Consider the following 21,408-nt stretch of genomic DNA (forward strand, 5'->3'; position numbering starts at 1 on the left):
CGGGAGGCTGAGGCAGGCGAATTGCTTGAACCCAGGAGGTGGAGGCTGCAGAGAGTCGAGATGGCGCCACTGCACTCCAGCCTGGCAACAGAGTAAGACTCCACCTCAAAAAAAAAAAGAAAGTGAGATAGCATTATTACTAATATGGAGAAAGCTTTAGTGGTCTGGATAGAAGATTAAACAATCCACAACATTCCCTTAAACCAAGCCTAATCCAGAATAAGGCTCAAACTTTCTTCAAGTCTTCAAGTCTGTGAAGGGTGAGAGAGGTGAGGAAGCTGCAGGAAGCTAGCAGAGTTGGCTCATGAGATTTAAGGAAATTAGCCATCTCCATAACATCAAAGTGCAAGGTGAAGCAGCAAGTGCTGATGGAGAAGCTGCAGCAAGTTCTCCAGAAGATCCAGCTAAGATCATTGAAGAAGGTGGCTACACTAAACAACAGATTTTCACTGCAGTTTAATGTCTTATATTGGAAGAAGATACCATCTAGGACTTTTATAGCTAGAGAGGAAAAGTCAATACCTGCCTTCAAAACTTCAAAGGGAGGCCGGGCTCAGTGGCTCATGCCTATAAGTTTAAAGTCTCATACTGGAAGAAGATGCCATCTAGGACTTTCATAGCTAGAGAGGAGAAGTCAATACCTGCCTTCAAAATTTCAAAGGGAGGCTGGACGCGGTGGCTCACGCCTGTAACCCCAGCACTTTGGGAGGCTGAGGGGGTGGATCACAAGGTCAAGAGTTCGAGACCAGCCTGGCCAACATGGTGAAACCCATCTCTACTAAATATACAAAAATGAGCTGTGCATGGTGGCACATGCCTATAGTCCCAGCTGCTCGGGAGGCTGAGGCAGGACAATCACTTGAATCCAGGAGGCGGAGGTTGCAGTGAGCCGAGATCGTGCCACTGCACTCCAGCCTGGGCGACAGAGTGAGACTCTGTCTCAAAAACAACACACAAAAAAAAAACTTCAAAGGGCAAGCTGAGTCTCACGAGAAGCTAATGCAGCTGTTGACTTTAAGTTGAAGCCAGTGCCCATTTATCATTCTGAAAATCCGAGGGCCCTTGAGAATTTGCCTAAATCTACTCTGCCTGTGTCTTTACATGGAACAACAAAGCCTGGATGACACATCTGCTTACATCATGATTTACTAAATATTTTAAACCCACTGTTCATACCTACTGCTGACAAAAAAGATTCCTTTCAAAACATGACTGCTCATTTAGAATGTACGTGTCACCCAAGAGCTCTGATGGAGATGTACAGGGAGATTAATGCTGTTTTCGAGACTGCTAACACATCATTCATTCTGCAGCCCACGGATCAAGGAGTAATTTTGACCTTCACATGTAATCATTTCAAAAAACAGGGCTGAGGCGGGCGTATCACCTGAGGTCAGGAGTTTGAGACCAGCTTGACCAATACGGTGAAACCCTGTCTCTACTAAAAATACAAAAATTAGCTGGGTATGATGGTGGTGGGCACCTGTAATCCCAGCTACTCGGGAGGCTGAGGCAGGAGAATCGCTTGAACCCGGGAGGTGGAGGTGGCAGTGAGCTGAGATTGCGCCACTGCGCTCCAGCCTGGGCAACAAGAGCGAAAACCACGTCACACACACACACACACACAAAACCTGACTGCAGTTTGAGCCACACTGGCAGAGGAGAAAGGAAAAGGATGAAACTATTCTTGTGTAGAAAAACTCTTTAACAAGCCTTTTTGGCTCTGAAATGTAAGATCTACCCCCATCACCCACATCCCCTGGGCCACAGCCTAATGGAAGAAGCTTTGATCAAGAAGGTAAATTGGCTGGGCGCAGTGGCTCACACCTGTAATCCCAGCACTTTGGGAGGATGAGGTGTGCAGATCACTGGAGGCCAGGAGTTTGAGACCAGCCTGGCCAACATGGCAAAAACCTCTCTCTATTTAAAATAAATATATACCAAATATTAGCTGGGCATGGTGGCGGGCGCCTGTAATCCTAGCTACTCAGGAGGCTGAGGCAGGAGAATTGCTTGAACCCAGGAGGCGGAGGTTATACTGAGCCAAGATCATGCCACTGCACTCCAGCCTGAGCAACAGAGTACGACTCTGTCTCAGACAAAAAAAAAAAAAGTTGAATTGTTCTGCAGAGAGGTAATGGGAATGTGGGAGTTGGCTACTGGCATAGACAGCAGGGAATCAGGAGTTTAAAAGAAGAAAGTTTACATTTGGCATGCATGTGTGCCCACGTGGGCTTTCCTACTGCTAAGGGCGCTGATAAAATAAAGCCCCTGGTCCTTCCTATATCATAAATAAGCAAAATGGTAATTGTCAGAGACAAATAACAATTTAAAAATAAAACTGCCAGGTGCGGTGGCTCAACCCTGTAGTCCCAGCACTTTGGGAGGGAGGCCAAGGCTGGTGGATCACTTGAGCCCAGGAGTTTGAGACCAGCTTGGGCAACATGGCAAAACCCCATCTCTACAAAAAATACAAAAATTAGTTGGGCGTGGTGGCGCGGGCCTGTAGTCCCAGCTACTGGGGAGGCTGAGGCAGTATAATCAACTGAGCCTGGGAGATCGAGGTTGCAGTGAGCTGTGATGGCGCCATTGCCCTCCAGTCTGGGTGACAGAGTGAGACCCTGTCTCAAAAAAAAAAAAAAAAAAAAAAAGCCTCCTAGTCAGTTTGGGCTATTATAACTAAATACCAGCCAGGCACGGTAGCTACGCCTGTAATCCCAGCACTTTGGGAGGCCAAGCTGGGGGAATCACCTGAGGTCAGGAGTTGGAAACCAGCCTGGCCAACATGGTAAAACCCCGTCTCTATCAAAAATACAAAAATTAGCCAGGTGTAGTGGTGCCCACCTGTAGTCCCAGCTACTCAGGAGACTGAGACAGGAGAATCGCTTGAACCCGGGAGGTGGAGACTGCAGTGGGACAAGGTCGTGCCATTGCACTCCAGTCTGGGCAACAGAACAAGACTCCATCTCAAAAAAAAAGAAAAAAAAATTAAAGGCTTAGTTCTCCCTGTTGAAAATAAGGGAAGAGACTTCTCCACCCTCTCTTTTCTTAGAAAATTTGCTTTAGAAAACTTGTAAATTTTTTTTTTTTTCTTTTTGAGATGGAGTCTCGCTCCTGTCGCCCAGGCTGGAGTACAGTGGCGCAATCTCGGCTCACTGCAACCTCCGCCTCCCAGGTTCAAGCGATTCTCCTGCCTCAACCTCCCAAGTTGGTGGGATTACAGGCATCTGCCACCACACCTGGCTAATATTTTTTATTTTTAGTAGAAACGGGGTTTCCCCATGTTGGCCAGACTGGTCTCAAACTCCTGACCTCAGGTGATCCATCCATCTCAGCCTCCCAAAGTGCTGGGATTACAGGCGTGAGCCACCGCACCCGGCAAGAAAACTTGTAAGTTATTTTCTGTCTCTTCAAAATGTGTATAAATCTTTTCAGAAGCCACACAGCCTCTTGCCAGCTCTACTACTCAGGAATGTCTTTCACAAAGACCTGGGAGCCATCTCCTTGAAATGTAAACACCAAGAAAGATGGAGCCTTCATTTCCCAGTTTCTGTGGGAGGGTAGGACTAACTTAGATGGACACTTTGCTTAAGCTGCAAAACTATCTGCTGTCATAAAAATCTGAAAAGTTGGCTGGGCACAGTGGCTCACGCCTGCAATCCCAGCACTTTGGGAAGCTGAGGCGGGTGGATCACCTGAGGTCAGGAGTTTGAGACCAGCCTGGCCAACATGGCAAAACCCTATCTCTACTAAAAGTACAAAAACTAGCCAGGCTTGGTGGTTCACACCTGTAATCCCAGCTACTCAGGAAGCTGAGGCCGGAGAATCGCTTGAACCTGGGAGGTGGAGGTTGCAGTGAGTTGAGATCACGCCACTGCACTCCAGCCTGGGCAACAGAATGAGACTCCATCTCAAAAAAAAAAAAAAAAAAAAAGAGAGAGAGAGAGAAGTTTTTCTTCTGATTAATTAGCTAACATAGACGGTCATCACAATTGTCAGATGCCTCTAGACTGCACTATATGTGACAAATGGTGCTATCGAGTCCTCCTAAGGATTAGTTACAGTTTTTCTTGAGAACATGTATGTAATGGGCTGTATCTGCTTGGCTAGGTAAGAGTGAGACTTCCTTCTGCCTTTGCAGTCTCTTAGCAACTGCCTGTGGTGTGCATCACATTCTGGTTTAATGTTTATTCAATAATAAAACTGTTTTCTTTCTTCACTACTTTCGTGGAGAGGTTTTTTCTGGGTTGGGAGAACATTGTGCTTCTAATTATATTCTCCCAACATAGCGCATGTGCTTAAAAGGGAAACAAAAGGAGGAGAGGAAGGGTCTAGAGTGCTAAGAGCTCTAGTGAGAGGCTAGGCCTAGAGAGGGACGTGGAGAAACAGCACGGGAAGAGGAACGGTAGAGGAGCAATGCTAACCTTCGCTTGTAAATAATAAAATCATAGCAGCCAATACATAGAGGGACTATGCGCCACACACTGTTCTGACTGTTTAGCCATATTCACTCATTTAGCATGCGCAGTAGCTTGAATCTGTTCTCTCAATTATTCTTTCCCTCTCTCTGCACATGGCCCTAGAGTACACTAGAGTGGGCAGAAAAGGAGTCACAAAACAGCAGAGAAACAGTGCTTTTGGAAGTAGGTATGAGACAAACTCTTTTCTAGGCAAAAGTAACCCACGAAAATGTGTGTGGAAAGGCCAGATCCTACTATTAGGCAGGATGGGAATTTGAGTCATTTTATTTGGATATTACAGAATAGGGTGACCTCAGAAAACTGGAAGAACTGGGGACCAGCAAATGGCAGACCTGCAGTCCTGAGCACAGAGAACGTGGGCCAGAGTGGACCTAGAAGACAAGAAAGGGAATCGAATCCAGTAAGGGGCAGACACTTCTGGGAGGTCTGGAGGCTGGAAGGCAGGGCTAAAACTCTCACTCACTTACCTCTACCAACAACTAGGGCACCAAGTCATTTTTGAGGACTGGCTCAAGAAAGCAGATTTACCTTACACTGGCCTAGCCCAGGCCACCAGATACATCCACGGAGAGCCAAATGCATATAATCACTTGGATTAAGATCTAGACAGAGACCTGTGCAGCAGGCTTCATCTGACTGATTCCTGGACGGGAGACAAAGCCTGAGCTCCGAACCATCCTTCAATGTTTACAAAGGCCCTAAACAGCAGTTGGCCAATTGCTGTTCCTGGATTTCCAGGAGACCTGAGACCCATGAAGGACCAGGAAACAGCTTGGGGATAAAAGATTAACCTGGAACCTACTGGAGCGGAAGGGGCTGCATTCACCTGGAAAGGACAAAGTTCGTGGGAACTGCCCATGTAGGCCAGGTCCCTAAGCAATTCCATCCCGCACGGGAACAACCCGACTGGTGTTCCTGGGCCCCTAACACTGTCCGTACCCGCTATGGAGGTTGGACAAAATGAGATTTTTCACTGCCCTGCCTCAGGCCTCTCTCAAAGGTCTGGCCCATGATATTTGGTGTACATTGGCACTCCAAAGCCCAGATATTTGAAACGGGGTGGGGAGCAGGTGTTGAGCTGCTACATTTCCAGGTTCTAGGTAGCCCGGGAAACCCCTGGTCGCTGACGGAAGCACAGCGTTCAAGGGCGGCAGAGCTCTGGTACTAGAAGACACATGGGCGGCGCCGGGTCTAGCTGCGGGACATCCCCAGACCCCAGCACAGCCTCCCAGGCCGACCTTCCAGAAGCCGGCCCACTGCCTTCCCCGGGTCCCAGCCCAGAAAAGCGGAGACCTTCCCCTCCGTTTGGAAGAGGGACTCATCCCCTACTTCCTCCTAGCTCCCCAGAAGACCTGGAGACCTCGGGAAGTGTCCTCATCCATGTTCACTCCAACCCAGGGGCTCCTGCCCATCCCGATCCCGCCTTCCCAGGAGGTCCAGGAAAGACAGCCGCACCCACTCCGTTGGCCTCACCCTGGCTCGGGCCCCTTTATCATCCCGCAGCTACACTCGGACCAGGAGGCACAGCCAGTCCCCGCAGCCGGCTCTACCGCTCTGCTCGCAGGTTTGGGCTAGTCTGGGGCGGGGACTTGGGAGCGTCTAAAACTTGGGAGGAGGGCGGGGCCGCAGACCCGTCATTTAAAGGTCGGAACTGGCCCCGAGGCGCCAGCAGCCCTGGGCGGTCCCGGGAATCGCGCAGCACCGGGCTCCCCTCGCCTAAGCTGCTGGGGGGCGCCATGGGCCGCTACCGCATCCGCGTGGCCACCGGGGCCTGGCTCTTCTCCGGGTCGCACAACCTCGTGCAGCTTTGGCTGGTCGGGGCGCGCGGGGAGGCGGAGCTGGAGCTGCAGCTGCGGCCGGCGCGGGGAGAGGTCAGCGTGGGGAGCGAGGGGAGCGGGGGCAGCCGGGACCCCCGGCCCGGGCCGAGCTGGGCTCGCAGCGGGAGGGCGGGAGGCTGGGGGCGAGGTGACAGCGCGACCTCGCGGACTGGGACTTCCACGAAGTTGGGACGCGTGGGGCAAGATCAGGGACAGGGTCCGGAGCTGGGATCCCGGGCTGGGCTCAACCCCATCTCCCTTCCCCGCCCCTGGTCCCAGCAGCCTCCAGTTCCTTCTCCCACTGACCCAGAGCCAATGTAAGTATAAGCCCAGGGTTCAGACGAGAAGCTCCTCCAAGCACCGGGGCGGGGAGAGCTCAGTTAATGGGACCCACGGGGGCGATGCTGCTCCAGCATCAGCTCCAGGCACTGCGGGCCCTCGTTCTCCACCTGACTCCGGGCGTCTGAGACTCAAAGAGCAGATCTTGCGTGGGCGGGAACGAGGCGATGCTGTCTTTGGAGGCCCTGAGAAACTGAGGTTGCACAGGAGAGCGGCTCCGTCCTCGAAACGGCCTCGGTCGGGTCCCTCCTATTAAGTCTAGCCTGGGTCTGGCCCACACAGGAGGAGGAGTTTGATCGTGACGTTGCAGAGGACTTGGGGCTCCTGCAGTTCGTGAGGCTGCGCAAACACCACTGGCTGGTGGACGACGCGTGGTTCTGCGACCGCATCACGGTGCAGGGCCCTGGAGCCTGCGCGGAGGCGGCCTTCCCGTGCTACCGCTGGGTGCAGGGCGAGGACATCCTGAGCCTGCCCGAGGGCACCGGTGAGAAGGCGGCGTCGGGGAAGGAGGTGCAAGGTCCCGGGAACTGCTGCGGGGCTAGGAGGACAGAGCTAATGACGGTCGGAGCGGACTTAGAGGATGTATGGGCCCAGCGCAAGTGAAGTGTAGGAATCCCAGGGTGCTGGACAGGAAACGGGAAGGAGTTATGAATTCCCAAAGTTGTACACAGGCTAAGAGAGACTGCACTTGAGGCTGGAGGCAGGGAGTAAGTGATCTGGAGATTCCATCTTCCAAGAAGGCAAAGACAGAAAGTGGAAGTTGCAGCGATCCAGGAAAACAGAGATGCAAAGTAAACGTAGGAAGATGTCGAGGTGACCCAGAAGTCAGGTGAGGGGACCACATGGAACAGGAGGAGGTGGGTGACCCGTGAGAGCAGACAGCTAAGGGAAGCAGACATAGGATGCTGGAGAGCTTGGTTTGGTTGGAATAACACGGAAGACACCGTGAAAGACAAGCAGCACACTGGCCAGCAGGAGGCGGGGAGGAATGAGGATGGCAAATACTGAATTTTTAACCACTGGTAACGAGTAAAAGAGAGATGAATCCAGAGACGAGTGAGGGTGGTAGGGATGGAACATCAAATCTATGACTTTGAGGCAGGTGAGTGTAAATGCAGAAAAGAACCAGAAGAAGTCAATAGATACAAACTATGATGGTAAATCCAGAAAGGTGAGGTTAAAAAAAAAAAAGGCAAATGTAGAATCTTTTGAGGACAGGTGAAGGTGTGGCAGGTGAGGTTTAAGATGTGAAATTAATCAAAGCAATTTGTAGTAGACAGTAGGTGTAGGTGTACAGGTGACTAAGATTTCATCACCTTAATTAAGGTGATTTTTTTCCAACCATAGATATTGATGAAGCAAGGCCAGGTAGGGGAAGATGAGTGAAGGAGGAAGAAATGGTGGCAAACAGGAGGTTTTTATCTATAGGCAAAGGATGAGGGCTGAAATAAGAGAAAGCAGGAGTGCAAAGTTGGCAAAGATGGGAAAAATGTGTCTGGGGGATAATCAAATGAGGCAAAGCCAGAGATAAACGCAACAGTGCGTGGCTGAAAACACGGAATACGGCTACCCACAGGGAGATGAGGACAACAGGCGGGCATAGGACCAGACAGAGCCGTGAGGCCAATTGTCCTGATGTCTCCCCAGCCCGCCTGCCAGGAGACAATGCCTTGGATGTGTTCCAGAAGCATCGAGAGAAGGAACTGAAAGACAGACAGCAGATCTACTGGTGACCACCCATGCCTTAAACTCCCCCTGCCACCACTATCCCACCCCTTCCCTGCCCCTGGCCCCATCACTGACCATGACACCCTTCCTGAAGCTTTGTCCCCAACTCCTAGCTGGGCCACCTGGAAGGAAGGGTTACCCCTGACCATCGCTGCAGAGCGTAAGGATGATCTACCTCCAAATATGAGATTCCATGAGGAGAAGAGGCTGGACTTTGAATGGACACTGAAGGCAAAGTGAGAAAAAGCCTGGACCTAGGAGTGAAATAAGGGCTGGGAGGTCCAAGAATGATGGTAGATGGTGAGGAACTGAGGGATCAGCTGATGAGTTAAGCCTCAATACCTGTCCTAGGGCTCTGGAGATGGCCCTCAAACGTGTTTACACCCTCCTGAGCTCCTGGAACTGCCTAGAAGACTTTGATCAGATCTTCTGGGGCCAGAAGAGTGCCCTGGCTGGTCAGTGGTTCCCCCAGGTCTCCATAATCCCTTAATGGCCCCTCTGGATGACTCATCACACTCCACAGTCCCCTGTAACTCTTTGCAAGAAGAGACCTTACCATATCTGGTCAACTCAGAGAGGCCTTGAGAATGAAAACGCAGAGGCTGGGTTCAGGGTGGGTCATATACCTGAACCCCTGGGATTGACTCTGGAGGAGGGATATGCAGGCTGTGGTACATATATCCTCCTTCCACCGCCCCCCACAGAGAAGGTTCACCGGTGCTGGCAGGATGATGAGCTGTTCGGCTACCAGTTCGTCAATGGTGCCAACCCCATGCTGTTGAGACGCTCGACCTCTCTGCCCTCCAGGCTAGTGCTGCCCTCGGGGATGGAAGAGCTTCGGGCTCAATTGGAGAAAGAACTTCAGGTACCTCTCCTTCCCCTGCCTGGCACTGTTCTCTCCTTAGTAGTGTGGTGAGAACGGACAGAGAGAAACCAAACTGAGTCAGAGGAAGGCAGGCTGCAGTACTGCGCTGCCCCTTGGTGCAGTCCTGTGCTGGAAAAATACAGAAACAAAATATGTAAGGGAAAAAACTATGAGGAGCTCCCAGCCTGAAGGGGAAAACAGAATGGATCCCCAGCACACAGCGAGGGGCTGGAGATGTTAGCAGGAACAGTGACATTCCCTGGCTGCAGTGTTCTGGACTCCAGTGTTCACGGGCAGGGAGAAAAGTGAGGAAGTGCCATCAGGTGCAGAGAATCTGGGAGGCTTTCTAGACAAAGAGAGCGGGGTTTGGAAGTGATGGACTATGCTGAGGACAAGCCTAGGCAAAATGTGTGCGTGTGCATGTGTGTGCTGTATGTGATGGCAGGGGCAGCGAGGAGAAGCTCTCTGGAATATTTGGCAGAGGAGGTGAGATTTGAATAGGGAATGAAAGAGCATTTGCTGAGCTGATATGAGCCAAAACCAGAGCGCAGACCATTCAGGAACGATCAGAAAGGTGCCTGGCCATTTGACAGGGGATCAGTTTACAATGCCTGTGATGCCAACTGGATTGAGCAGGCCTGGTTCCAAACCCAGATCTGCTACCACATCCACGCACAAGACATCTACCCTCACCAGACTGTTTCTTCACTTTAAGATGAGAGGAACTGGACCAGGGGCTCTAGTTCTCCCAGCAGGACTCCGGCACTGACACAGGAGAATGGCAAGAAGCTAGACTAAATCTCTTGCCCTTTGCCCTGGCCCTCTGGGGGTAGACTTTGAACTCTCAAAATGGATACATCCCTCCTGTCCCCAGAATGGTTCCCTGTTTGAAGCTGACTTCATCCTTCTGGATGGAATTCCAGCCAACGTGATCCGAGGAGAGAAGCAGTACCTGGCTGCCCCCCTCGTCATGCTGAAGATGGAGCCTAATGGGAAACTGCTGCCCATGGTCATCCAGGTAAGGGCCCTGGGCTTCTCCCACAACGCTGCGCTCTGTTCACCTCAACCTCTGCTCCCAGGGACCCAGCCCCCGGCTCTTGGCTCCCAAACCCCATCCTCACTCAGTGAGACTTGCCTTCATGTCACTATTTGCCTGTACTCTCGTCTCCCCTGCCTCATCCAACTAGAAGTACTTGTTCAAAAGTCAAAATGGCCTCTTGGAGTTCTCATCCTGTATCCAATGGTCCTCAAACTTCAGTGGGCATCAGAATCACCTGAAGTGCTTGTTGACATGCAGATTTCTAGGTCCCATGACCAGACTTTCCGAGTCAGTATGTCTGGGGTGGGAACTGAGAGTTTGCGTTTTTATAAGTTCCAAAGTGATGCTGACACTACCAGTTCAGGACTACAGTTTGAGAATCACTATTTAATCTCTCTGTGGCCTCTGACTCTGAACCCTCATCGTCTCTTCAATATCTTGTCTCTCAATTTTTTTTTTCTTTGAGACATAATCTCACTGTATCACCCAGGCTGGTGTACAGTGGTGCGATCTTGGCTCACTGCAACGTGTGCCTCCTGGGTTCAAGCGATTCTCCACCTCAGTCCCTCCAGTAGCTGGGACCACAGGCATGCGCCACCATGCCTGGCCAATTTTTATATTTTTTGTAGAGATGGGGTTTCGCCATCTTACCTAGGCTGGTCTTGAACTTCTGGGCTCAAGTAATCTGCCTGCCTCGGCCTCCCAAAGTGCTGGGATTGCAGGTGTGAGCCACCGCACCTGGCCTTCCCCCACTATTCCTAACAGTCAGGTGACGAGAACTGTCAATAATCTCACACCTCCTGCTTCTCCTTCACATTCCACCACCCTCTGAGCGCCAACCACCATCTGGCCCAACCAGAGAACAGGGCCTCCTTCTGGACCCCCTTCTTCCAGCCCCTCCTGCCCTCCACCTGACATCAGGGCACTCCAGCTAGCAAGCGGCAGGCTGGGAGGGTTCGCAGTCCTCCTGCCAGACTATAATCTCCTAGAAGGCAATAATCTTACTTAGTCATCTCTGTTTCCTCAAGAATGCTGACTATAATGTCATACACGGAATGGGAGTTCAATAATTTCTCTTTCTCCCAGATTCAGCCTCCCAACCCCAGCTCTCCAATCCCAACACTGTTCCTGCCCTCGGACCCCCCACTTGCCTGGCTCCTGGCAAAGTCCTGGGTCCGAAATTCAGATTTCCAACTCCACCAGCTCCAGTACCACCTGCTGAACACGCATCTGGTGGCTGAGGTCATCGCTGTCGCCACCATGCGGTGCCTCCCAGGACTGCACCCCATCTTCAAGGTACTTACTAATCTATTCAATCACATATCCCTCAGACCCCAGAGAGAGGAACAGCCCAATATCAAATGATATTGCAGCAGCAAAAACTCTTTGTCGCAATTTGTGAGTGAAGAAGAGACTGTATCGATATCTTGAGATGTTGATTTTAATTACGTGTATTGTTTAGTCACTTAACATTATACAGGAACCCTCTGAAATTCTCAGAGATCTGACCGTCTAGCAGTGCGCTCACAGCAGGGCTGGAACACTGTTAGTAAAAGCCGTATCCCTACCTTAGATTTAGTATTCAGCCAGAAAAACAAGTGGTGCCCATAAGAACCAACCAGAGAACAGTATCTGGTACTAGAGTTTGAAATCACAAGGGACAGCCTATAACAGTCTAGTATTGATGAAGAATGTTTCTCCCCAACTGAGGAGTCAGCTAAGTAGAAACAGATCAAAAGACAAGGAAGAGCAGCCAGCAAGCCACTCATACCTGCCCAACAGTAAGGTGAATAGAAATGTACGTTAGCATGGTAGTGACAGGAATGAAAAGGAAAGAATCTAAAATGTAGTGAAGGGAGGAAACGGCAGCTGCAGCATGCCTGGGTGTAAGAGAGAGAAAAGCCAGAAGTCCAAGCTTCTGCCACACCTGTAAGTCCATGGGGCGGGTGTGTTATACTGACCTAGAAATACTGTGGTTTTAAGAGCTGGGTGTGGTGGTTCATGCCTGTAATCCCAGTGCTTTGGGTGGCCAAAGCAGTATGATTGCTTAAGACCAGGAGTTCAAGACCAGCCTGGGCAACACAGCAAGTCCCGGTCTCTAAATAAAAAAAAAAAAAAAAAAAGAAAGAAAGAAATATTGTAATTTTATAAAACAGAGAGTTCAGTATATATTGCTAGGGAGAAGGCAAAATAAGACCTGTGCTTGCTTAAGAAAATGTTCTTAAAATCTTGATGAGGCCGGGCGTGGTGGCTCATGCCTATAATCCCAGCACTTTGGGAGGCCGAGGCGGGCGGATCATGAGGTCAGAAGATCGAGACCATCCTGGCTAATGCGGTGAAACCCCGTCTCTACTAAAAATACAAAAAAATTAGCGAGGCGTGCTGGCGGGCGCCTATCGTCCCAGCGTCTCAGGAGGCTGAGGCAGGAGAATGGTGTGAACCCGGGAGGCGGCGGAGCTTGCAGTGAGCGGAGATCGCGCCACTGCACTCCAGCCTGGGTGACAGAGTGAGACTCTGTCTCAAAAAAAAAAAAAAAAATCTTGATGATACTTTACATATAGGGAATGTGGCAGAGGGAGCACAAAAATGATACGAGCTTACAAACCAGAGTAATTGTCAGAAACAGTAAAGTTAGGAGAAACCAGAGTCAGCAAAAATGAGGTGTTTGGTTTTAGGTACATGGAGTTTGATGTATTGGCAAGATATGCAAGTAAGTCCTGGGTAAAAACAACTGGATTGTTTTCAGCTGGGGGCCTCCACCCAGACCCCTCAAGCCTGGCCAGCACAGCTGTGCTGCCTCTGGAGTTACCCCTTTGGTAACATAGACAAGATGGAGACCAGTCTGATGAATGGAATCTTGGATTTCCTTCATCTCATGCTGTCTCCTGCTTCTCCATCCTCTGCTCCACACAAACAAGAGAAGCCTCTATTTGCACTTACAACTCCCTTTCCTAGTTCAGTCCTCTCCGTGTCTCCTCTCACCACAGTAATGCCATCCCCCGGCAGACAGCTGACTTGCTGGCAGGTGCACACGAGGGTCAAAACAGCAGGTCAAGCCTGCTGTTCTTAACAGTGGCCTATGCAGGCTCTGGCTTTGGATTGCTGGGGTCTTAGTCCTGAACCCCAGCCTCAAAAATTTCCAGATGTCCTCACATGTTCCATCGTGAGGTTGTTAGAGGTTAAAATGACTTAATGGTGTGACACAAGCTACATGCTACAAAAAACATTAGTTCTTGCAATTTTTTTTTTTTCAGAGACAAGTTCTCACTCTGTCACCTAGGCTGGAGTGCAGTGGCGTAGTCATAACTCACTGCAGCTTCAAACTCCTGGGCTGAAGCGATCCTCTAACCTCGGCCTTCAGAGTAGCTGGGACTACAGGTGTGCAGCACCATGCCTGGCTAATTTTTTAAATTTTTTGTAGAGACAGGGTTTTGCTATGTGGCCCAAGCTAGTCTCAAATTCCTGGGCCCAAGCGATCCTCCTGCCTCAGCCTCCCAAGTAACCTGGATTGCAGGCACACGCCGCCACACCTGGCTAGTTCTTGCAATTATTATTATTAGGGATGGTTCATCCTTAGACATCCTCTCTCCTCATGTGGACTTTGGCTTTTCTGGGACATTCGGCATCTTTCATGAATCTTCTGAAAAGCTTCAGATTAATGTGAGCTGCTCTGATATCTTAACACCCAAGGTATCACTTGGGTCATTGCCAGTGTCCAGCATCAACAATTCAGACAAACACTATAACTGCTTAAAACCTGCATATTAACTACGTGGAAAGGAAGACAAACAGTCTAAGATAAAAAGAAACGCATGTAAGGACCAGGTGGCCTTTTTTTTATAGCTAAGGAGAAGCAGGAGAGGAGGGTCCAACAGTGCCTAAGTAGACGTGGAAAAAGATTTGCTTAAACAGGTAGCTGAATACAGCTCTTCTAGTTCTGACCGAAAATACTCTCCCCACCCATCCCCTAAAGAAACCCAACCGTGAAACAACTAAAAGATGGAGATGCAGCTTTGATAATAAGCAGGGAGGCTAGTTTAAGAGAATGTGAATGACAGAGGAGGTAGCAAAGAAAATCACAAGGGGCTGATTCATAACACACCTATACTCAAGGTGGAAACAATGAAGCGGACAGCTACTATTCCAGGACTCTTGCGTGGACTGGACACTCTCCAACATCCTTAGGTGAGCAGCACCACAGCCCCTGAGATAAGAGAGTCTATTACTGCCCCCTGTTGACAAATGGAGAGATTGCAGATTCGAGGGTTATTAACTTGGCCAAGTCTCAAAATGAGGAGTCAAGTGTAGGTTAAAATTCTGGTCAGTCTGGCTCCAGGGCTCAACTCACAGGGAAGGTGGAGAGCACGAGGGTGAGTGATCAGAGCAGCAGGAGACCAGCCTGTCAAGAAAAGCATCAAGAGGAGAAGGCGCCATGCTGGGTGCCACACCCTACCAGGAAGGACCCAAGTATGGCCTCCACCAGTCACACCCTCCAATCCCCTCCTCTCCAGCTCCTGATCCCCCATATCCGCTACACCATGGAAATCAACACCCGGGCCCGGACCCAACTCATCTCAGATGGAGGAATTTTTGATAAGGTGAGGAGGGTACGGGGCATGAGACTGCCTCATCCACCTCTCCATGAGCTACCACTTTCAGGATCCAAGACCAACTATGTGTGAATGTCCTCACTCTTAACCTATGAACCTGTCCCTTTTATACCCATGTTTTTTTTTTTTTTTTTTTTTTTTTTTCTGAGACACAGTCGCTCTGTCGCCCAGGCTGGAGTGCAGCAGCATCATCTCGGCTCACTGCCACCTCCACCTCCTGGGTTCAAGCGATTCTCCTGCCTCGGTCTCAAGTAGCTGGGATTACAGGCACCCGCCACCACGCCCAGCTGATTTTTATATTTTTAGTAGAGATGGGGTTTCACTGTGTGGGCCAGACTGGTCTCGAACTCATGACCTCATGATCCACCCGCCTCAGCCTCCCAACGTGCTGTATACCCATGTCTTAATATCTGAAAATCTCACATCTGCCCCGCTTTATGGAAGATGTGATGGTTCTCCAGCCCTGTTTCCCCTAAGACTTGTGATCTCCTGTCCCAGGCAGTGAGCACAGGTGGAGGGGGCCATGTGCAGTTGCTTCGTCGGGCAACGGCTCAGCTGACCTACTGCTCCCTCTGTCCTCCTGATGACCTGGCTGACCGGGGCCTGCTGGGACTCCCAGGTGCTCTCTATGCCCGTGATGCTTTACGGCTCTGGGAGATCATTGCCAGGTAAGGAGGAGCTGACGAATGGGGGAGGAGGGGGCTCTGGCCTGAGGCCAGCATGGGGCAAAAGCAAGAAGGTCCAGACAGGAGAAGCAGAGAACTCAATCCTGGGGAGAGATGAGGAATAGTGAAGACACAGGGGGTGGCTCTGAAAATGAGGAGACCGGGATGGGGCAGAGAGAGGAGGTGAGGGGAGCTGTTGGGGGAGACTGGGGGAGGTGTCTGGAAAAATCAAGATTTCTGAGGATGTGTGACAGCAACCGTGTGAATTCCTAGAACGAAGGACCCACATCTCCCATGAGATGCTAGTGTGTTTAGAGGGCTGAGGATGTCCCGAAGGCAAGGTCTCTTCCCAGATACTGGGGAAGCATTGGGCAGATGCCACAGAAAGAGGAATGGAGGTCAGAGGCCGGGGCCTTCTGCTCTCAAGTGCCTTTTCTCCCTGGGCAGGTATGTGGAGGGGATCGTCCACTTCTTCTACCAAAGGGATGATGTAGTGAGGGGGGACCCTGAGCTGCAGGCCTGGTGTCGGGAGATCACGGAGGTGGGGCTGTGCCAGGCCCAGGACCGAGGTAAGATCCATTCCAGAGAGAGAAGAAGCTCCTGGGAGACTCTGCTAGGGCCCCTTCCCAGCCCTGCCCTTCTGGGGACAGGACCCCAGCCTCTCATCACACCTCCCTTCCTCCCTGCACACAGGAAAGCATATGTATCCCATTCCCACCTCCTCAAACTCAGGGCAATTCTAGAGACCCAAGGACTGTCCTCCTCGGATACCCTGGCCATCAACCCCTAGTCCCACGCCACCCAGTCACAGATGCCCCTGAACTGCCATATCCTGGGGCCCACCAGGCCAGAGCCACAGCTGAGAGGGGTCTGCACAGTCCTGGCTGGGCTCATATTCTCCCAATGGTTCCGTTTTCCTAACTGAGGACGTAAATGGGAAGATTTTCCCTCCAAAACCCATAAGGACCCACCCTGGCTTTCCCTCCCTCTCTTCCTGCCTGCCACTGTCCAGCACCCCCAGAGGGTCCAGGAATACTGCACGCTTGCTACAGTGCAAGGTCAGCTCTTGATGCAAGCTCAATCCTATACATGCTTTGCCTCAAACCCAAACTCAGCACCCTGATCCTTGGAGCTCAGGTTTCTTTGGCTAATCCAACCCTCCCACCCTAACCACCCCTTGGCCATAATCTAGCCACTACCATATTTGAACCTGTGAGGAAGAAAAAGCCTTTGCTGAGCTCTTAGGTTTAATCACACAGGCCCCAGCCTGGACTGCTGTCACTCATCCTTCAGCCCCTCCCCTTCACACTACAGATCTAGGCCTTGAATACCATCCTCTGCCTCTGTGGGACAACTACAGACATTTACTGGGGAGCCTTTATGGCCAGTCCTGGGAATGTGGCAAACATCCTTACCCTGGAGGGAGCCTCTCCCTGATGAATCTGCACCACCCCACCCTTCCAGGACCAAACTCTCTCTAGTTCTTCTCAGTACAGTCCCTTAGACTCCTAGCAGTTTGGGCTACTACAACAAAACACTGGCCGGGCACAGTGGCTCACACCTGTAATCCCAGCACTTTGGGAGGCGGAGGTCGGTGGATCACGAGGTCAGGAGTTCGAGACCAGCCTGGCCAACATACTGAAATTCTATCTCTACTAAAAATATAAAAATTAGCCAGGCGTGGTGGCGTGCACCTGTACTCCAGCTACTCAGGAGGCTGAGGCAGGAGAATTGCTTGAACTTGAGAGGTGGAGGTTGCAGTGAGCCAAGATCACGCCATTGCACTCCAGCCTGGGCAACAGAGTAAAACTCCGTCTCAAAAAAAAAAAAAAAAAACCACACACCATAGACTGGGTGGCTTACAAACAACAGAAATGTATTACTCACAGTTCCAGAGGCTGGAAGTTCAAGATCAGGTTCTGGCGAGAGCCCTCTTCCAGGCTGCCCACAGTCGATTTCTCCCTGTATCCTCACACAGCAGAAAGATAGCAAGCTAGCACTCTGTCCTCTGCTCATAAAGGTATTAAACCCATTCAGGAGGGCTGTACCCTCACGCTCTAATTATCTTGTGGGGCTTCACCTCCAAATACGATCACAATGGCATTAGATTTCAACATAAAAATTTTTCAGAGCCAAAGATATTCAGTTCATGACACACGTTAACTTTAACCTCCACTAACTGCCCTCCCCCTTGTTCTCTTCCAGTTCTCATAGCTCACCTCTGTCTAGTTTTCCCAACAGGCATTTTAGAGGCTAAAATTAAAAATGCTGTGAGATTAGCAGTCAGGAACCTGAGTTCAAGGTCAGCCTCTGCCTTTTCCCGACTAGGCAGTCCTGACAGTGTATTCTCTATGGGCTTTGATTTTCTTACCTATGAAATGAGAGTAATTATATTTATTCGACTTAACTGATAAGATTATCGGGTCTCCCAGCACTTTGGGAGGCCGAGGTGAGCAGATCACCTGAGGTCAGGAGTTCGAGACCAGCCTGGCCAACACAGTGAAACCCCATCTCTACTGAAAATACAAAAATTAGCCGGGCATGGTGGTGGGCGCCTGTAATCCCAGCTACTTGGGAGGCTGAGGCAGGAGAATCACTTGAACCCAAGAGGCGGTGGTTACACTGAGCCGAGATTGTGCCACTGCACTCCAGCCTGGGCAACAGAGCAAGACTCCGTCTCAAAAAAAAAGATTATCGGGTCTCTGAGCTCCCATATCCACTGTAAGATGAGTGGCCTGAGATAACCTTTGTGGGAGACCCCCTAGCTGTGACACTGGAAATCCATGACTTATTCCCCACCTTATAACACAGACACTTGTAATTCTGTCTGGGTATAGGAGTAAGCATTCCTAAATTATTTATTTATTTTTTAATTTTTAAATAGAGACAGGCTCTTGCTCTGTCACCTGACACCAGCAAGCCTCCTGCCTTGGCCTCCCAAAGTGCTGGGATTACAGGCAGGAGTCACCAACCACGCATCCCTCAATTCTTCACCACTTTTTGAGGCAAGGGATATTTGGTCGCTCAGAACTTTTCAGCCCCCAATGCTTCCATAACAATAATTATTACTTATTGAGCATTTATTACCAACCAGGTGATTTTGATACACCATCTCATTTATAATGTAGGTATCGTCCATATTTTACAGGTGAAAAAACTGAGGTTCAAAGAGGTTAAGCTGGCCTATGGTAACTAAGTGTAAGTGACTGAGCCAGGACTCAAACCCATGTCTGATGCAAATATGACTCATCAATTCTAAAATACGGGCATCCCAAAACAATAGCCTGTGTTCCTCTCCTCTTGTGCTGTAGCTTCTAACTCCTATTCCTTTCCTGCCCAGGTTTTCCTGTCTCCTTCCAGTCCCAGAGTCAACTCTGCCATTTCCTCACCATGTGCGTCTTCACGTGCACTGCCCAGCATGCCGCCATCAACCAGGGCCAGGTATGGACAGCTGAAAGCCCAGGTCCCTGAAGGCAAGGTGACCTGAGGGAGACATGGGAGTTCAAACCCTAAGTACCAGGGTTCTAGGGTTACGGTTTCTTCCTCCAGCTGGACTGGTATGCCTGGGTCCCTAATGCCCCATGCACAATGCGGATGCCCCCACCCACCACCAAGGAAGACGTGACAATGGCCACAGTGATGGGATCACTACCTGATGTCCAGCAGGCCTGTCTTCAAATGGCCATCTCATGGCATCTGGGTCGCCGCCAGCCGGACATGGTGAGAGGGGACTCCCAGGACAGGGAAATGACAGTTGGAAAGGAAACATTAGAGTGGAGGGCTGGGCTCTGGGTGCGTTTGTCTTTAGAAACTGACTGATCCTTTGTTCTGTCTCAGGTGCCTCTGGGGCATCACAAAGAAAAATATTTCTCAGGCCCCAAGCCCAAAGCTGTGCTAAACCAATTCCGAACAGATTTGGAAAACCTGGAAAAGGAGATTACAGCCCGGAATGAGCAACTTGACTGGCCCTATGAATACCTGAAGCCCAGCGGCATAGAGAATAGTGTCACCATCTGAGCCCTAGAGTGACTCCACCTGCAAGATTTCACATCAGCTTTAGGACTGACATTTCTATCTTGAATTTCATGCTCTACTAAAGTCTCTGCTGCTAAGGCTCTATTTCCTCCCCCAGTTAAACTCCCTACATTAGTATCCCACTAGCCCAGGGGAGCAGTAAACTTTCTCTGCAAAGACTAGATCCTTTTTTACGCTTTGCAGGCCCCATAGTCACTGTCTCAACTACTCAGCTCTCCTGCTACAGCATGAAGGCAGCCACAGACAACATGGAAATGAGTGTGACTATGTTCCAATAAAACTTTATGAACACAGATATGAATGTTACATCACAAAATAGTCTTCTTTTGGTTTTTATTCAACCATTTAAAATGCAAAAAAATCCACAAACAAATGTGCTTTGTTTGCGACACACACAGCCAGGCTACAGACTGGATTTGGCCCTTAAACTCTGCACTAGCCTGAGGACCTGACCCTACTTCCAAAACATCCAAGATCATGGAGCAGGGGGATTTCTTAGAAAAATCAACTTACCATACTTACCTGGCAGGGGAGATACCATGATCACGAAGGTGGTTTTCCCAGGGCGAGGCTTATCCATTGCACTCCGGATGTGCTGACCCCTGCGATTTCCCCAAATGTGGGAAACTCGACTGCATAATTTGTGGTAGTGGGGGACTGCGTTCGCGCTTTCCCCTAAGAAAAAAAAAAAAAAAAAAACGAAAAAAAAAAAAAAAAAAAAAAAAAAAAAAGAAAATCAACTTACCCCAGCTAACTCTCCATTCCCAGGAACCAACCTTCATGCCGGGTGGCCGATGTATAAATTCCTGACTCGGTTCTTTGGCAATTTCCTTCCACCCATATTTCTCCTGTTCACCCATGTACCCCAAAAGTTCCTGAATAAGAATGATGCTTTGGGGGCAGAATAAAAACCACTGCCCCAAAATGGCTTCTTTCTCCAGACAGTCCCAGATGACAGGCACATACTTCATGTCTCAAAGCTACTTTCCCAGCCCCTTTAATACTCTGGGATCTATGTGTTTGCCACATTCCAAGTTATCTTTCACAAGCCTTTTAAGAACGATATGCACAAAATAAATGGACAAGAACTACAAAGTGATTCTAGCCAATGATAGTGTTTATTTGTTAGGTCCTGGGGCCTCAAGGTCAAATGATCCTCTCAATTATTCTGAGGTCATTGTCCTCACTAGAGTGGGTACAACTTGCTCAGTGCAATATTGTGCTCTTCAAACATCCCTATTTCTTTTTTTTTTTTTTTAGACGTAGTATCCCTCTGTTGCCCAGGCTGGAATGCAGTGGCGCCATCTCGGCTCACTGCAACCTTCGCCTCCCAGGTTCAAGCGATTATCCCACCTCAGCTTCCCGAGTAGCTGAGATCACAAGCTCGTGCCACCACACCAGGCTAATTTTTGTAATTTTTAGTAGAGACGGGGTTTCGCCACGTTGACCAGGCTGGTCTCGAACTCCCGACCTCAGGTGATCCGCCTGCCCCGACATTCATATTTCTAAATAATTATTACAGATCTGTCACTCCAGTTAAGCATACAAACGGCTTTTTTGGAGAGGATGACCTATTTATATTTTTAAATCTTATATCCTACCTTATTCAAAAGACCTATCAGTTTTCCTAAAGTAGAGAAGCAAAGTGATATTTTTATGTACATTTAACAGGACTGCTTACCTTCACAACCTGCTCAGTCGGCTTTCCCTGGACTTCTCCTAACCGCCCATTTTTCCTGAATTTGGCATCGACAGTTACAGTATTTCAAGTGAGATGATAAAATGTTACTTAGGAGAAACAGTTCCAATGCCAAGAACCTTAAGCAATT

At 49.8% G+C, this 21,408-nt stretch overlaps 1 protein-coding gene and 1 long non-coding RNA gene across 7 annotated transcripts; one reads left to right on the forward strand and one right to left on the reverse strand.

Moving 5' to 3' along the window:
* The first annotated feature begins 5,123 nt into the window (after nt 1-5,123).
* On the forward strand, nt 5,124-20,202 carry ALOX12 (arachidonate 12-lipoxygenase, 12S type). Of its 2 annotated transcripts, XM_017850610.1 has the most exons (14): nt 5,124-6,352; nt 6,920-7,121; nt 8,285-8,366; nt 8,479-8,601; nt 8,717-8,820; nt 9,070-9,230; nt 10,105-10,248; nt 11,356-11,565; nt 14,781-14,867; nt 15,378-15,547; nt 15,992-16,113; nt 18,885-18,985; nt 19,094-19,264; nt 19,382-20,202. In XM_017850610.1, the coding sequence occupies exons 1-14, from the start codon at nt 5,657-5,659 to the stop codon at nt 19,559-19,561; spliced, it is 2,553 nt and encodes an 850-aa protein (XP_017706099.1). In that variant the 5' UTR covers nt 5,124-5,656; the 3' UTR covers nt 19,562-20,202. The 2 variants fall into 2 exon arrangements, with proteins under 2 accessions (XP_017706099.1, XP_017706100.1); XM_017850611.1 differs by lacking the exons at nt 15,992-16,113; nt 19,382-20,202.
* LOC108514396 (uncharacterized) lies at nt 7,009-19,293 on the reverse strand. Of its 5 annotated transcripts, XR_001881211.1 has the most exons (7): nt 19,197-19,293; nt 18,934-19,027; nt 17,432-17,506; nt 14,618-14,668; nt 14,372-14,501; nt 12,231-12,367; nt 9,163-9,354 (listed from the first exon to the last, which is right to left on the reverse strand). It is a non-coding gene; the product is annotated as an uncharacterized LOC108514396 (long non-coding RNA). The 5 variants fall into 5 exon arrangements; XR_001881208.1 differs by lacking the exon at nt 9,163-9,354 and adding an exon at nt 7,009-7,175 and having other exon boundaries at nt 14,372-14,668; XR_001881209.1 differs by lacking the exon at nt 14,618-14,668 and having other exon boundaries at nt 14,372-14,473.
* Nucleotides 20,203-21,408: the final 1,206 nt, after the last annotated feature.

Source organism: Rhinopithecus bieti, unplaced genomic scaffold, assembly GCF_001698545.2.
Source record: "Rhinopithecus bieti isolate Rb0 unplaced genomic scaffold, ASM169854v2 scaffold_32008, whole genome shotgun sequence".
Lineage (NCBI taxonomy): Eukaryota > Metazoa > Chordata > Mammalia > Primates > Cercopithecidae > Rhinopithecus > Rhinopithecus bieti.